Raw genomic sequence first — 16,656 nt, 5'->3', positions numbered from 1 at the left:
GCCACCATCACCCTGATACCAAAACCAGACAAAGATATTACAAAAAAAGAATATTATAGACCAATATCACTGATGAATATAGATGCAAAAATCCTCAACAAAATACTAGCAAACAGAATCCAACAACACATTAAAAGGATCATACACCATGATCAAGTGGGATTTATCCCAGGGATGCCAGGATTCTTCAGTGCACACAAATCAATCAATTTGACACACCATATTAACAAATTGAAGAACAAAAACCATATGATCATCTCAATAGATGCAGAAAAAGCTTTTGGCAAAATTCAATACCAATTTATGATAAAATAACTCTCCAGAAAGTGGGCATAGAGGGAACTTACCTCGATACAATAAAGGCCATGTATGACAAAACCACAGCAAACATCATTCTGAGTGGTGAAAATCAATGCATTTCCTCTAAGATCAGGAACAAGACAAGGATGTCTACTCTCGCCACTGTTATTCAACATAGTTTTGGAAGTCCTAGCCACTGCAATCAGAGAAGAAAAAGAAATAAAAGGAATCCAAATTGGAAAAGAAGAAGTAAAACTGTCACTGTTTGCAGATGACATGATACTATACATAAATAATCCTAAAGATGCCACCAGAAAACTACTAGAGCTAATCAATGAATTTGGTAAAGTTGCAGGATACAAAATTAATGCACAGAAATCTCTAGCATTCCTATACACTAACAATGAAAAATCAGAAAGAGAAATTAAGGAAACAATCCCATTCGCCACTGTAACAAGAAGAATAAAATACCTAGGAATAAACCTACCTGAGGAGGTTAAAGACCTGTACTCAGAAAACTATAAGACACTGATGAAAGAAATCAAAGATGACACAAACAGTTGGAGAGATATACCATGTTCTTGGATTGGAAGAATCAATATTGTGAAAATGACTATACTACCCAAAGCAATCTACAGATTCAATGCAACCCCTATCAAATTACCAATGGCATTTTTTACAAAACTAGAACAAAAAATCTTAAAATTTGTAGGGAGACACAAAAGACCCCAAATATACAAAGCAATCTTGAGGGGAAAAAATGGAGCTGGAGGTGTCAGACTCCCTGACTTCAGACTATACTACAAAGCTACAGTAATCAAGACAATATGGTACTGGCACAAAAACAGAAATATAGATCAATGGAACAGGATAGAAAGCGCAGAGATAAACCCATGCACCTATAGTCAACTAACCTATGACAAAGGAGGCAGGGATATACAATGGAGAAAAGACAGCCTCTTCAATAAGTGGTGCTAGGAAAACTGGACAGCTAAATGTAAAAGAATGAAATCAGAATACTTCCTAACACCATACACAAAAATAAACTCAAAATGGATTAAAGACCTAAATGTAAGACCAGACATTATAAAACTCTTAGAGGAAAACATAGGAAGAACACTCTGACATAAATCACACCAAGATCTTTTTTGACCCACCTCCTAGAGTAATGGAAATAAAAACAAAAATAAACAAATGGGACCTAATGAAACTTAAAAACTTTTGCACAGCAAAGGAAACTATAAACAAAACAATAAGACAACCCTCAGAATGTGAGAAAATATTTGCAAACCAATCAATGGACAAAGGATTAATCTCCAAAATATACAAACAACTCATGCAGCTCAGTATTAAGAAAACAACCCAATCAAAAAATGGGCAGAAGACCTAAATAGACATTTCTCCAAAGACACACAGATGGCCAAGAGGCATATGAAAAGCTGCTCAACATCACTAATTATTAGAGAAATGCAAATCACAACTACAGTGAGGTATTACCTCATCCTGGTTAGAATAGGCATCATCAGAAAATCTACAAACAACAAATTCTGGAGAGGGTGTGGAGAAAAGGGAAGCCTCTTGCAGTATTGATCTGAATGTAAATTGATACAGCCACTATGGAGAACAGTATGGAGGTTCCTTAAAAAACTAAAAATAGAACTACTATATGACCCAGCGACCCCACTACTGAGCATATACCCAGAGAAAACCATAGTTCAAAAAGACACATGCACACCAATGTTCATTGCAGCACTATTTACAATAGCCAGTTCTTGGAAGCAACCTAAATGCCCATCGACAGATGAATGGATAAAGAAGATGTGGTACATATATACAATGGAATATTACTCAGCCATAAAAAGGAGTGAAATTGGGTCATTTGTAGAGACGTGGATGGATCTAGAGACTGTCAAACAGAGTGAAGTAAGTCAGAAAGAGAAAAACAAATATCGTATATTAACGCATATATGTGGAATCTAGAAAAATGGCACAGATGAACCGGTTTGCAAGGCAGAAATAGAGACACAGATGTAGAGGACAAACGTATGGACACTAAGGGGAGAAGCGTGGGGTGGGGTGGTGGTGGTGGGATGAATTGAGAGATTGAGGTTGACATATATGCACTAATATGTATAAAATAGATAACTAATAAGAACCTGCAGTATAAAAAAATAAAATAAAATTTGAAAAAAACCTTTTATACTTATAAGACTTTAAATAAATAAAATTATATTTCTTTGTAAGGTAGACAATTTCTGTAAGCTTCAGATACCTCATCTGCTCAGCAATATTGTGAGGCTTAAATATACAGAAAGTGCTTAACACAGTGCGTAGCACATCATGTCTTATCATCATCATCATCTTTGTCCAGTTTTTAAAATAAACTAATGGAAAGGGCAAAATGACATTTCAAGTAATACGATAATCAAGCCAGAAGGCTAACCATTTAGCTAATGCATGGTGACTTGTAATAATGAGATGTCTTCCGTTGAGTTCATAAAGCCAAACAAGTGACTAAGTTTTTAAGAGGCAGAAGTTAGGTACTGTCTCATCGAACTTTGATAGTGAAAGTCCAGAAGTAACTCCCTTCTCTTTACTGCATGTTTACCCCTGCATTTTGTTCACACCCCCATTTCAGTACTCATCACATTGTACTATGATACTTCATTATAAAGCCACCCTATCCCCTCTCTGGACCATTTACCTTCACACTCAATTCTAGCACCCACTGTAGGACCAGGCATTTGTTGACATACAATAAATGTATGTTGGATGAATATACAACAAATGAATGGTGAATGAGAAGGAATATAACATAATGAATGGGATATAATATAACAATGGTTGGAAGTCTGAAGAACTTGAGTTCAAATCCAAGCTCCACCTCCTATAAGCAGTGTGATCTTGATCAAGTGACTTAACTCTTTAAGTTTCATGTCCTTATCTGTAAAATGGTGTTATGTACTTAATTCATAGGGTTCTTATATGATATATAGGTTTTGTAAATGTTTTTTGCATATAAAATTATCTATTAATAAGTAACTATTATTAACAGTACCATTAACTTTCTTAATGAAAATTATGAAAAATACCACAAATATCATACCATGTACATTATTTTATTACTTCTCTTTACTTTTATTGTTATTTGTTATTATGATTATTGACAGAAATGCTGGCATGATTCACTGATTGCCAGTACAGCATGACCCATTCAAACTGTGTGATAGGTTTCACTCAGACCCAACAACCTCACAGATGTGCATTCTTGCTTTGGATGGACCTGGGGTAGGAAAAGGTGAACAGAGTTAATAGCATTGTGTTCAGTTCTGCAGCCTTAAAAAACAAAGCTCTGCTTCCACCAAAGGCTTTAAAATGCTTCCCAGCACATCCAGACCCTTCTAGAGCATCATTTATCCAGTCCAAGGATCCAAAAAGATGAACCATAAGCTTCAGTTTAGCAGTGGTTCTCAGACAAGCATCCATCAGGATAATTTGGAAGACTTGTTTAGACAGATTGTTGTGCTCCATCCCGAGTTTGGGGTGCTGTAGGCCTGGGGTAAAACCCCAATTTTCATTTCTACTAAGTTCTCACATGATACTGATGATGGTGGTTCAGGGACCACACTTTGAGAACCATTGAGTTCATAGATATGGTTGAGGTATGAGTAACCTGAGTCCAGAGTGGAAATATTTGCAGAAATCTTTTCACTAAGGTGAATTGCCTGATAACACCCATGAAAATGAGGGCTTTCTGTTTTCAGCTCCAATGTTTTCAACACTGCACTGTCCTTTTTTTACTTTATAAATTTATTGGTAGGGGAAATGATTTGATGAAGATGTTTTTCAGCTTCTATGAGCCTGATAAAATCTATAGACATTTTCTCCTGAAAAGCCCATCTGCACATACCCAGAACCGTTGCTTATAATTTCAGGAGGTTCTCAGGCACCTCCCACAACAACCCACCCACCAATCCTTAGGCGTATCAGTAGAAAAACTATCCCCTAAGGCAAAGTCTTGGGTTCACTTGGATGTAACAAAAATTCCCTTCTTACACCTAAGCTTTCAGTTCTCTCATTTGTAAAATAGAAATAAAAATAATAGTTCTTACCTCAAAGACTGTGAAGATTAACTGATGTAATACACTGAAGAGCCTAATTTGAAAACCAGAAACACTAAATATTACCTTTTGCTCTCTCTTTATAGTCCTGCTACAACAATCCTCATTCTTGAGGCAAGTGGATGCCTCTCCCTACTAGGGGAAAGATCAGGAAGTGTAAGAAAGAAAGGCCAGCCCAAAGAGTAATATTTCAAGACTTTACTCTGTGCCCACTACATTCTTTTGCTAAAATCTGGTCACAGGATGCCATATCATGTTTTTTTCTGTGAGTCCCTGAGTAATGGGGTCTGGCAAGCCCAGGCCTGGCTCTATGACCTGAGAGTCTCAATTCATTTGCCTGGAAATACTCCACTTTGCAAATGTCCTATGCCTTGTCATGTCCCCATGTTAACGCCTCCTGGCAGAAAGAGAGAAACATAAAGTTCTAATAGGGGTTCATTTACAGGATAGAAGATACTGAGTTTTGAGAAATAGTGATTAAGGTCAAAGCCTGATTCTCATTGTTTCTACAAAGATAAACTACAGTGATAGGCTAATCCGCAGACATTTATTTAGCACTTACTGTGCACACTGTGTAGTAGGTGACACAAAGAGGAATAACACATGCTCCTGTTCTGTGCCAGCTCACATTCCAGCAGGGAAGATCGATACACACAAAAATAAACCAGACACAAAGAGAGCCAGAGCAAGGACGATCGAGGATCAGGCAGTGTTTCAGGAGTGCCCAAGAGGGAGAAATCAATTTTGATGGGGATCCACGGAAGTCTCTTGGGCAAGGTGGGATTTAAGCTGGACCATAAAGAGTGGGGCTGCTATCTGTGAATATGATGGAGAATGACATTCTAGGTTGTGGGAGTTGTTTGAAAAAAAACATGGACTTAGAAAAGTGTTCGGTAGAAATGTGCATGATTATGATTTAACCAGCATGAGTGTAGTTTGGCTTGGGGGTAGAGGTGTAGAATTTGAGGCTAGAAAGGTAGGTTGAAAGCATATCATGGGAAACAAACCAAAGGCCAATGAGGAGCTTTGGCTTTACTCTCTGTGCTGTGGGGAAGGGTTGAGGGTCTTTGAGTAGGGAGGCACCAGAAGCAGATACGTTTTTATTTAAAAAAAAAAATCCCTGGTGCCACTGTGAAGAACAGATAATAGAAGCAAGAAGAAAGCAAGACTCGGTGAAAGTAATGGGAACCTGAGCTAAAGCCAAAGAAGTAGCAAGTGCAGCCGGAGGGGGATGAAGGGGAGGGGCATTTGAGGGACTGTGTTCTTCCGAGGATGGTTGATGACATGCAGCAAAGAAAGCAGAGGTGAGCTGGCAGGGCTCTCCTTGGCGCATCCGATCCCAGTCTGGGTTGCTGCCTAGAGCAGACCATGGACTCAGAGGAAGAGGCTGGAAAGGGGCCCAGAGGACGGGTGGTGAGGGATAGCTCTTGGCCATCCCCAAAAGACTTTTCTCCTCCCTAGAATGCCCAGAGGGGTAGCAATTGACCATCTGCTTTGCCTGCCTGGAATATCAAAATCAGTGATTCCCAGACATGGGCCCTCAGCCTGGCAATGTCAGAAGTCCTGAAGTTCTTTTTTTTAACATCTTTATTGGAGTATAATTGCTTTACAATGGTGTGTTAGTTTCTGCTTTATAACAAAGTGAATCAGTTATACATATACATATGTTCCCATATCTCTTCCCTCTTGTGTCTCCCTCCCTCCCACCCTCCCTATCCCACCCCACTAGGTGGTCACAAAGCACCCAGCTGATCTCCCTGTGCTATGTGGCTGCTTCCCACTAGCTATCTATTTTACGTTTCATAGTGTACATATGTCCATGCCACTCTCTCACTTTGTCACAGCTTACCCTTCCCCCTCCCTGTGTCCTCAAGTCCATTCTCTAGTAGGTCTGTGTCTTTATTCCCATCTTGCCCCTAGTTTCTTCATGACCTTTTTTTTCTTTTTTTCAGATTCCATACATATGTGTTAGCATACGGTATTTGTTTTTCTCTTTCTGACTCACTTCACTCTGTATGACAGACTCTAGGTCCATCCACCTCACTACAAATAACTCCATTTCGTTTCTTTTTATGGCTGAGTAATATTCCATTGTATATATGTGCCACATCTTCTTTATCCATTCATCTGTCGATGGACACTTACGTTGCTTCCATGTCCTGGCTATTGTAAATAGTGCTGCAATGAACATTTTGGTACATGACTCTTTCTGAATTATGGTTTTCTCAGGGTATATGCCCAGTAGTGGGATTGCTGGGTCATATGGTAGTTCTATTTTTAGTTTTTTAAGGAACCTCCATACTGTTCTCCATAGTGGCTGTATCAATTTACATTCCCACCAACAGTGCAAGAGGGTTCCCTTTTCTCCACACCCTCTCCAGCGTTTATTGTTTGTAGATTTTTTGATGATGGCCATTCTGACTGGTGTGAGGTGATACCTCATTGTAGTTTTGATTTGCATTTCTTTAATGATTAGTGATGTTGAGCATCCTTTCATGTGTTTGTTGGCCATCTGTATATCTTCTTTGGAGAAATGTCTATATAGGTCTTCTGCCCATTTTTGGATTGGGTTGTTTGTTTTTTTGATATTGAGCTGCATGAGCTGCTTGTAAATTTTGGAGATTAATCCTTTGTCAGTTGCTTCATTTGCAAATATCTTCTCCCATTCTGAGGGTTGTCTTTTTATCTTGTTTATGGTTTCCTTTGCTGTGCAAAAGCTTTTAAGTTTCATTAGGTCCCATTTATTCATTTTTGTTTTCATTTCGATTTCTCTAGGAGGTGGGTCAAAAAGGATCTTGCTGTGATTTATGTCAGAGTGTTCTGCCTATGTTTTCCTCTAAGAGTTTGATAGTGTCTGGCCTTACATTTAGGTTTTTAATCCATTTTGAGTTTATTTTTTTGTATGGTGTTAGAGAGTGTTCTAATTTCATACTTTTATATGTACCTGTCCAGTTTTCCCAGCACCACTTATTGAAGAAGCTGTCTTTTCTCCACTGTATATTCTTGTCTCCTTTATCAAAGATAAGGTGACCATATGTGCGTGGGCTTATTTTAAAGCAACTTCTAGGTACTTTCCCAGGTGATTCTGGGAACCTAAGGTGGGTCTGAGGTGGGTCTGGGTATCCATATGTTGTAAAGCTCCCAGGTGACTCTGATGCACAACTGGATTTGGGAACTACTGTGGGATCTTACTGTTGAGCTGGGAAATTAATAGAAAACATGGGTTCAATGTACGCTTGTGCTAGTGAACACTATGATGGCTTGAAGACCTTAGGATTTGGTCCCCAACAGCATCTCAAACATAATGACCTTCATTGAGTGTCTTAGCCTCTCCTCCCTCCCCAACTCTAATCCTCAGCGAACACATCAGGAGGTGGGAGAAGCTGTGTGATTGACAGGGTCCTTTGAACTTCCCAGAAGGTCATTGTGCATATACAAGTCATCACTTTCACCCTTGTCCTTGGCTGTGTCGCAGGAGCACCATGAGAGGGTCTCATCATAGGTGTTTTGAGACTTTAGAAAACAGGTTACATAAAAATACTATCCATTTTCTGCCAGGCTTGTACAATATTCATAGCACTTTTACTACTATTATTGTTTTTATTTCTCAGAAAAACCATGCAGTACAAAGTTAAGGTGGGTGTTAAAAACATCCCTTCTACACACTGGGCTCCATGGGATTCAGTGACTCGTGCAAGGTCAGACAACCAGAGCTGGCCCTGAATCCGCCATCCTCCCGAGCTCCAGTTCTGCTTCTGTGCCAGAATGGAGAAGGGTAACATAAAGGCATTTTTCTCTCCTTGTAAAAGGGAAAAGAATGGGGGGAGGGGAAATTATTTAAACACACCTCACTCATACTGCAATCACTGCATTGTTTTTCCTGTTGAAAGACCCTGTTGGTTTTTAAATCCCTTTAAACCTACCCGACACCTGTATGGCCCAGATCCAAGAATTATTACCGAACCCCTCACTTTTTATATTTAACCACATAGGAGTTTCTGTGATGGTATCTGGCTCTTGTTTCAGTTGAAAATTTCAGAGCTTCCAGAATTTTTCTTCTTCCATCAAAGCTATAAGCATGCAATGCTCAGACCTGTTTTTTTTTTTTTTATTAAGCAGAGAATGGTTCCCACGTTTACTTCTCCTGCTGGATAAAAATAGCATCATGGCACTACCCTGTATTGTTCCTCTGTGAAGATCCCTCCGAAGTATTGACCAAAAGAGAGGCCAGGGGAAGGATAGGGGAGGTCTCTGTCAGCAACTTACAGTTTGTGAGATGACCTCTCTTCAGGGCAAGAACTGAGGCTGACAGCAAAATGAGAACTTTCCAGCAAATTCATTGTAACAAAGCATAAAGTGAGCTCACTAGGCACAAAAATAGGCAAAAAGAAAGTGACTTCCACATAAGACCTAATTAAATACTTTGATGTCAGGAGCAGAGCAGGGAGGGGTGGAAAATCAAATCAGACCAAAGTGAAGGACCCAAATTCAAATGGAAAGAAGGAATATTTTTCTCTCTCTTTCTTCCTCCCTTTCTGTGTGCGTGTATGTCTCTCTCCCTGTCTCTTTTCTGTCTCTGTCTCTCACCTTTTCTTCCTTTGCCATTGAAGGAAGAATAAGGTTCAGGAACAATGGGTTGAAAATTCTTCAGCCAATAGTCCAGTGACTTACTACTGTTTATAACGCACAGAATGTCACAGGCTGTTTTGCAGCCTTCCCAAGTTGGTTTGTTAATAACAGGAAGCTAGCACTTCTCAGTACAGTGGATCAGCTACACGTGAAAATAAATGCAAAAAACCTGGAGGGGAATAGCAGCAGACCGAGAGTAGCCTTGATTTAATTTAACATTTGGGGGTCCACACACAAATGAGCATTTTAGTAGGCTTCATGGTGGAAGTTGCTGTCATTTGTAAAATATTCTGGCCAATTAGCTAATAGTGTGCTTGGATTTCTCCTGTTTTGATACAGTAATACTAAGTACATTGTGAAGCCCAATTATACAAATCATCCCCATATGCCATACCAGTCTTTCTTTATGAACTGTGTTTATAAATCCTGTGTGAGGAAATGTGTACTTCAGCAATTTAGACCATGTGTAAAAACATAGCCAATGGGATTGTCAAGAAAACAAGTTCCAGCCTAGGAAATCCTAATGTGTTCCGCTGGAAATAACAGGAGGGTGCCGGGGAGTGCAACGCTCTGCTTAAATACATATTGCTTTATAGTGTTTAACCGACTTAGGGGCTTACGCTTCCCTTTCTGTTATTTTATTCTTCTTTTCTTTTAGGATCCAACCTTGGAGTTTCTGAGAAAATTTGGGGTTGGTCTTCTCTCGGGCACAATAGCCTCAGTCATTAACATCCCTTTTGATGTTGCCAAAAGTAGGATTCAAGGGCCTCAGCCAGTTCCTGGAGAGATCAAGTACAGAACCTGTTTTAAAACAATGGCCACGGTCTATCAGGAAGAAGGGTAACACATTCTTATATTAATAAATGTGCAAGACTGAAGCATTGCTAAAACCATATTGTACTTCCATTTTGATGAGAGCCATTAAGCCCTCCTGAATTGGGTGTGTGTCTGAGAAGCTATAGGGAATAGATGAGAAACTTTGTGAGATAACACAGTAATGAGATGTTGGCAAAACCTTCTTACGCCATCAAGAAACATAAGCCACGATCATTCAATATACTGTATGTTTGTCCTAGAATGCCAAGGTGAACTTTTTTTTTTTTTCCCAAGGTGAACTCCTTGCTTGTCGGTTTGCACAGTATGCTATTGCATATAATATGCCCTGTTCCCACGTGGGCAGGAGAGTAATTGTCTTCTGACTATACATCTAATCAAAATGTCACCTAATTATATTCTCCTGAGAGAATTAAACAGAATTCTGTGAAGGTAGTTTTCTTTTAAGAATTTAAAGTATGTGCCTTTTTCTACTTTTTTTTTTTTTTTTTAAGTCTTACTTTCGTCTCTTCATCCCTCCTCAGCAGGTCTTATTCTCAAGTAAGCAAGTAGTATTTTATTATTTTGATCTAAACTGCATCGTATTTCCTTCTGTGAGGACTGCGTTTATGGTCTTTTAAACTCAATTCCAAGAGTCATTTTGTCCATATACACAGCTGTCTTGAAAGTAAGGCCTGTCTGGATAACAAAAACCATCTCGCTGATGAAAGTCCTATTTGCGATGGGACAAGATCAGCATAGCTTGGGTATTAAAGGATTAATTCTTTCCTCTCATCCAATTTGCTGCAGAGAATACTTAGCCCGATACTGTCTGTTTTGGGATTTGAAAATTTTTCTCAAATGACTTTTCTGGGTAAATGCTGGGTCAGCATCTCAGTAAAGCTGAGGTACAACTGCATTTTGTTTTCAGAATAAGAATGTTGCTCTTTCCCTTCCGGTTCTAGCATTTTAGCTTTGTATAAAGGCCTGCTTCCCAAGATTATGAGGCTTGGACCAGGTAATAATGTTTTCATTACTTATATCCTTCCTTCCTTATTTCTCTAGTATCCCTTTTATCTTATTTGTGTCTATCTGTAACACAACTAAAGTTTGTCACACTGTGAAACATGGAAACCTTAAGGATAAAAAGTTGTCTGGGAGTATTCAAGACACTAAAGGCGTCCATTAGAAACATTCTGCTTTTGTTTATAAGGTACTATTTGTGGCCTTACTGGAGGCTAATAGAAGCCAAAGCCCACCTTAAGTCAATCGGAAAGGATGCACAGCCAGTCGGAGTTTGAGTCGCTTCTGGCTGAAAGGGAGGATTTTTTACTGACTGAGGGACCAGCCCAATAAAACTTTCCCTGTGCTTCTAGTTCATTCTTGCTCCTGCCTCAGCTTCGCTTCAGAAGGAGAAAAGGAGGACAGCTAGTCTCCATGAACAGCCAGTGCAACTCTCCCCACTGTCGCCTCTGGGAAGCAAGAATGGAGAAGCTGCAGCCTGGCGCTCACCTTCCTAGCTCCTGTCAGCATGATGGTGGAGGCTCCTGGCTCGGGGCCTTACCTCAGGATGCCAGCCCACAAAAAGCCGGCTGTCATTCCCACAGGGAGAGTCAGCTGCCTCTGTGTAAACAGATAAGAAAGCAACTGCTGCAGACTCAACCACCTGGGCAAATAGTCTTGGATTATAAGCAACCTTGTGAATAAGTACAGAAGTATGCACTAGACCACACGTATTATTTTACCAGGCTACACTCACCTTCTTAGACATCCTGGAAATCTTCCCCAGAACTGGCCCCTACTCCTCCCCTTTCTCCCTTTCCCAATCCTCCCTTTGAACACTGATGTCCCCTTCCCCTGCCACACTCACACACATGCACATTTACCTTTAAATCTCAGCCCAGTGAACGAGCATTTCTGCCAACGTGAGATATAGAACAGCAGTCTGTAAATTGAAGCTCGTGAACAGTTCATACTTTTGTATATTTTGAAAACACTTCCACAGTTCCCAATCCATCTGTCCCAGCCTTTCTAGGCATTTAAGCATGGATTTTTGCTTCACATTTGAGATTCAGACCTGCCTTCTATTTGTTATTGGCCCGTGTGTCAACACGACCCCAATGACAAAGAATATTAGTGATTTTGTGCCACTCTCTCTTCAAGAATGTGGTGTTTTTCCTTCACCACACAGTATAAACCTGCTAGTAGACCTAGTATTAGAGAAAATCATAGGACTGGCCCTAATCCAGCTTTCTCAGGACGGGATGGGCCTGAAAAGGGAGAGCGATCAGGGAGAGTTTAGCTAAAACGGTAATTGACTGGAACCTTAATCCAAAACTCTTAAATAATCTGACCCCAGGTTTTGTTAGAGGCTTGCAAATGTTTGGTTGGCTTTTTAAGTGTTTTTTGCATGAGGTGTCCTGAGTTGCTGTGGTGTTAAATCCAATGAAAGGTGTTCTTGTGAACATACTGTCCAGGCTAAACAAAATTGTGAATAACTGGAAATCTCATTCAAGGACATGGCCTCCACTCTCATCCCAAACATACAGGTCCTAGCAACCTCAAAGGAAAGAAAGGTGTAGAGAGAAAGGTAAGACTTTTGAGTTAAGGATAAGATTTTTTCGAGAGAGAGAAAGAGAAAGAGCGAGAGACAGTAAAAAAGAAAAGAAGGGTGAACCTGGCATTTTCATCCTTCGTTCTAGAGAAGCATCCCATTTTTTTTTTTTTTTTTTTTTTTGCGGTACACGGGCCTCTCACCGCTGTGGCCTCTCCCATTGCAGAGCACAGGCTCCAGACACGCAGGCTCAGCGGCCATGGCTCACGGGCCCAGCTGCTCCGCGGCATGTGGGATCTTCCCGGACCGGGGCACGAACCCGCGTCCCCTGCATCGGCAGGCAGACTCTCAACCACTGCTCCACCAGGGAAGCCGCCATCTTATTTTTATAACAGCCTTAGCAGCTCTATGTGTCTAATGATCAGGACCTCCCATGAAAGAAGAATCTTGAAGTCTGTGGTTTAAACTCCAAATATCACTAGGCTGCAAACTAACCCGATTCTGCGTGTTCTTGTCTTATATGGTGAACAGTTAATAAGAGTAAACGGAGCAATTACATACATATTAACAACCCTCCGTAGTGCATCCCTTTTTGTTTGCCAGAGCCAGTAGGGCTACAGCAGCTGAGAGGGGGCTATTAGAGTATCTTCAGGGGTTAAAAACGAAAATTACAGGCAGATAATTATCTTTGGTATAAGGTTACACAAACATGTGCGGCCTGTAGATTAAAAATATATATATATGGTAGTGTGTACAAAATAAGATCAAAATCAAGTTCTGTTTCTTTCTGTCAGAAGCCAGTCTTCTATTCATGCAGCCAAGTCTTCTCTAAGTTGTACTCTGGATATCTGTCCACATTTTTTTAAATTGGGCTTTACAATGTTGTATTAGTTTCTGCCGTTTGTCCACACTTTGATTTTGTAATATTGTTCACATAGACATGAAAGGATAGAGAATATCTTAAAGGGCACAGGATATGTGCTATTTACTGCATCAGACAGAACACAGAATCATCCACATGCAAATGCTTCTCCCGACGTCTAAGTATTCAGCAGCCTCAGTGCTTGTTTTCCATATCATAGTCCTATTGACATATTACATAGCAAGCCCTTTTGCAGCCAGTTATATAACTCTTCTCTTCCAAGATAAATGATGGTCTTATGACACTCAACCCCGACTACCAAATTTTCAAGTGCAATCCGTATATATCTGAGGCAGATGAAAGGAATGAAGGCAACAAAAATCTGAGGCAACAAAAGGAGGTTGAAAGCTAGCTAAGTTTTGAAATACAGATTTTCAAAGTACTCAGAAGCTATTTTTCACATTGTAATCCAGTTTGAAAGCTGTAAGAGAAAACCAGGCTCATGCATCCAGCACCATCTTAGAGATTTCCTTCTTGAATGCAACGACAACAATGCTAATTATAAACTGAAAAAGATAAATCCTTTGCCTCCATATGACAAATCTGAAGGTTTCAGTTTGCGGGAAAGCCACATGCCCTTACATGACTAAATGTGTCTGTATTTACTTACTTTTAAAAATTAAAAGTGCCTGAAAAAGAATCTGATGAGAAATGATTAAAGTTACAGAAACTCATGGGGAAAAAATGTAGTTAGAGACTCAAGATGGTCTTGATTTCGCTCTGAGAATTTTCCACAGTAGTTTTCTGTGTGTTGGAGCTTGAGAACTGATGATTCTGAATGGCTTCTGCCTGATAGGCTGCATCGGACTCCAGGGATTCAGAAACCCAGTGGGAAAGACAGCACGATTTCACAGGACTTGGGATAAAAACCAGCTCTCTTCTTTTCTAGGTGGTGCAGTGATGCTGCTGGTTTATGAATACACCTATTCATGGCTTCAGGAGAACTGGTGATTGCCTACAGAGTATTTTTTCCCCCTTGTGATAATGGATATTCATTATACAGCACCATGAGAAGAAGAGAATATCGATCAGCTGAGCTGATACAATGATAAATTATAATTATACAACTATACACAATTATAGAGGGCAAAACAGTTCAAGAACAAAACCTATTTTGATACTTCAAAAATTATCTCTAGACAATTAGAAACTGTCGTTTTGGTCAAATCCATAAAACTGTGAGAAGAAAATTACTACTATGAAGCAATGAGGTATATAAACTGAATATAGAAAAACAGCATGAAATCAGATATATTTCCTAAAAGCAATATAAATTTTATGACCTATGTTCCTCTTACAAGGCTTCACAAGGAAAATTCATTGTGTTGATGATTATTTTCTCCCAAAAGGTCAAGAAGTGCTTAAAAGGGAAAAAAAATTAAGCCAAAATTTAAACAGTTTTTATAAGGAATTAAATTCTTCCATAAGTGGTATTTAATGATATACAAGGAAGATATTTCTAAAGTGTATCAAAATGACCTTTTAAAATTTTATGTTAAAATGTGAGTTTGTTGGTTTCTTTTAGTAATAATACTCATCTCAGCTATATTTTCCTAAATCTACTTTATATTTTTCACTGTTGGTTAATACTTTAAAATCATGATATTTCAAGTCTTTTATGACAAATACAAAACATGAAATTATATTAAACTACTTTCCCTTTGAAAACAAGTTTTAATGCTGAAATATTTTCATGCTAAATCACAAATTCGAACCACTCCTTGGGCCCGTTTGTGCTATCTGTATTTGCATCAAATACCTTTGTTCAGAACTCTTACCTATGCCATTCTTAAAAATGATGTTGAGAATAAAACTAAATTTCTAGATTATTAGTTTTAAGTGACGGTTTCAGGTGTGAAGTCGACTAACTGCAGTGTTAGAATATGTATTATGAAGGGGAAAATGTTTCAAAGGAGAAGTACATTCTTAGCATTTCCAAAGATTCCTGTACTAACATGTACTCCAAAAATTATCTCCTTGGCATTGATATAACCAAACTTAATTTTATATACGCATCCTGAAACGATGCTGCTTCGGTAGCTCGAGTCAACAAAAATATCTGCATGTTCTAGATGGCACCCACTCTTAACCACTACAAGATATTCCTACCATGAAGCTGTGTCACTAAAACATTTTGAAAATAAAAAATGAAAGATAACATAGTAATTATTACTCTTTATTAATTTAGAGCATTTAAAGTATAAAAATAAAGGCTTTTTGACATACTGTATATACATACACAGCCTTCGGTTGTACATCCTTTCCAACGTGTTTTTTTAATTTATATTTCAGCCCAGTATTTAATGAGGGTCGTTAAAAGTAGGACAAAACAAGAGAAATAAGAATGTGTCTGTTGTCCAACTGCATTCTATCCTTCAGGTAATACTCTTGCCTTCTGTGAAAGAGAGCACTGCCTGCATAGAGGCCATGAAATTGAACCTTTAACCTCTCCATGTGGATGGGATGGAAAAGGATCTCTGAAGAGTGCATTTGCCAGGTTAAAAACAACACTTTTACCCCCTAAGAATCAGAGGAAGTATGTCAACAGTAACCAATAATAATAATGTTTTAAAAATCAAACCACCCCATATCCCATCCCACTTTCCTTCTCTCGTTTTTAAAAGTAGCTTTCAATCATAATGTGCTTTAAATAGCCAATTGTATTTGGGCTTTCTCTTTTTCAATTTACTCCATGTGAATTCACTGTTGCTAAGAAAAAACCTAGGGAAAAAAAGAAAAGGAAAACTTTCATACTATTAATATTAGATTTTTAACGATACAAGAACTGGAAAAAATATATAAATAGCATAATAACAAGAGATTTCTTAATTTAGATAAAGAAAATAACATTTAGTTATGTTTCCATACAAACAACTGATATTTTTTAAAGACTCCTAAAAGCCGCCTAAAAACATCTGATAAGGAATAATTCTGTACCTTATGTCAGTTTTTCTGCATGGCAGGAGAGTCCCTGTACAGTGTGGTTTTAAAGTCTCCACCAAAATATTGGACTGGTATTTTGTTCCATTCGGTTTATAGTCTATTTTCTCACCAGACTGGGAACTCCAGATGTCAATAGGAGCTTTACAAGATCAAAGGAAGACTACGGCCCTGAGAGTTCATCTGCTTCTTCTGCTTATTCTTCTCCTGAAGTTATAATCCTGTTTGCAGCACTGAATTTCGGTTGCTTTAGAAATAAATGCAGTTCAAAGCTCTCTATGAGATATCTCCTGCTTGAAAAAAGCAGTTCCTCGAACATAGCTTGTGTGTCAGAAATCTGCTTACTGTTTATATCCTGGTGATTTGAAAACCTAGCT

The 16,656-nt window shown here is 38.9% G+C and overlaps 1 protein-coding gene across 2 annotated transcripts in view; it reads left to right on the top strand.

The window, feature by feature from the left end:
- SLC25A21 (solute carrier family 25 member 21) overlaps positions 1 to 15,497 on the top strand; it is a 534,325-nt gene extending 518,828 nt beyond the window's left edge. For both annotated transcript variants that reach the window (XM_004269980.3, XM_033428396.2), the window contains 3 exons: positions 9,709 to 9,890; positions 10,829 to 10,881; positions 14,229 to 15,497. In XM_004269980.3, the coding sequence (XP_004270028.1) occupies positions 9,709 to 9,890; positions 10,829 to 10,881; positions 14,229 to 14,290 (297 nt within the window). In that variant the 3' untranslated portion in view covers positions 14,291 to 15,497. The remainder of the gene's footprint in view (positions 1 to 9,708; positions 9,891 to 10,828; positions 10,882 to 14,228) is intronic.
- Positions 15,498 to 16,656: the final 1,159 nt, after the last annotated feature.

Source organism: Orcinus orca, chromosome 2, assembly GCF_937001465.1.
Source record: "Orcinus orca chromosome 2, mOrcOrc1.1, whole genome shotgun sequence".
NCBI classification, from domain to species: domain Eukaryota; kingdom Metazoa; phylum Chordata; class Mammalia; order Artiodactyla; family Delphinidae; genus Orcinus; species Orcinus orca.
The sequence above is the reverse complement of the archived record's forward strand: the minus strand, read 5'-3'. Positions and strand labels throughout refer to the sequence as shown.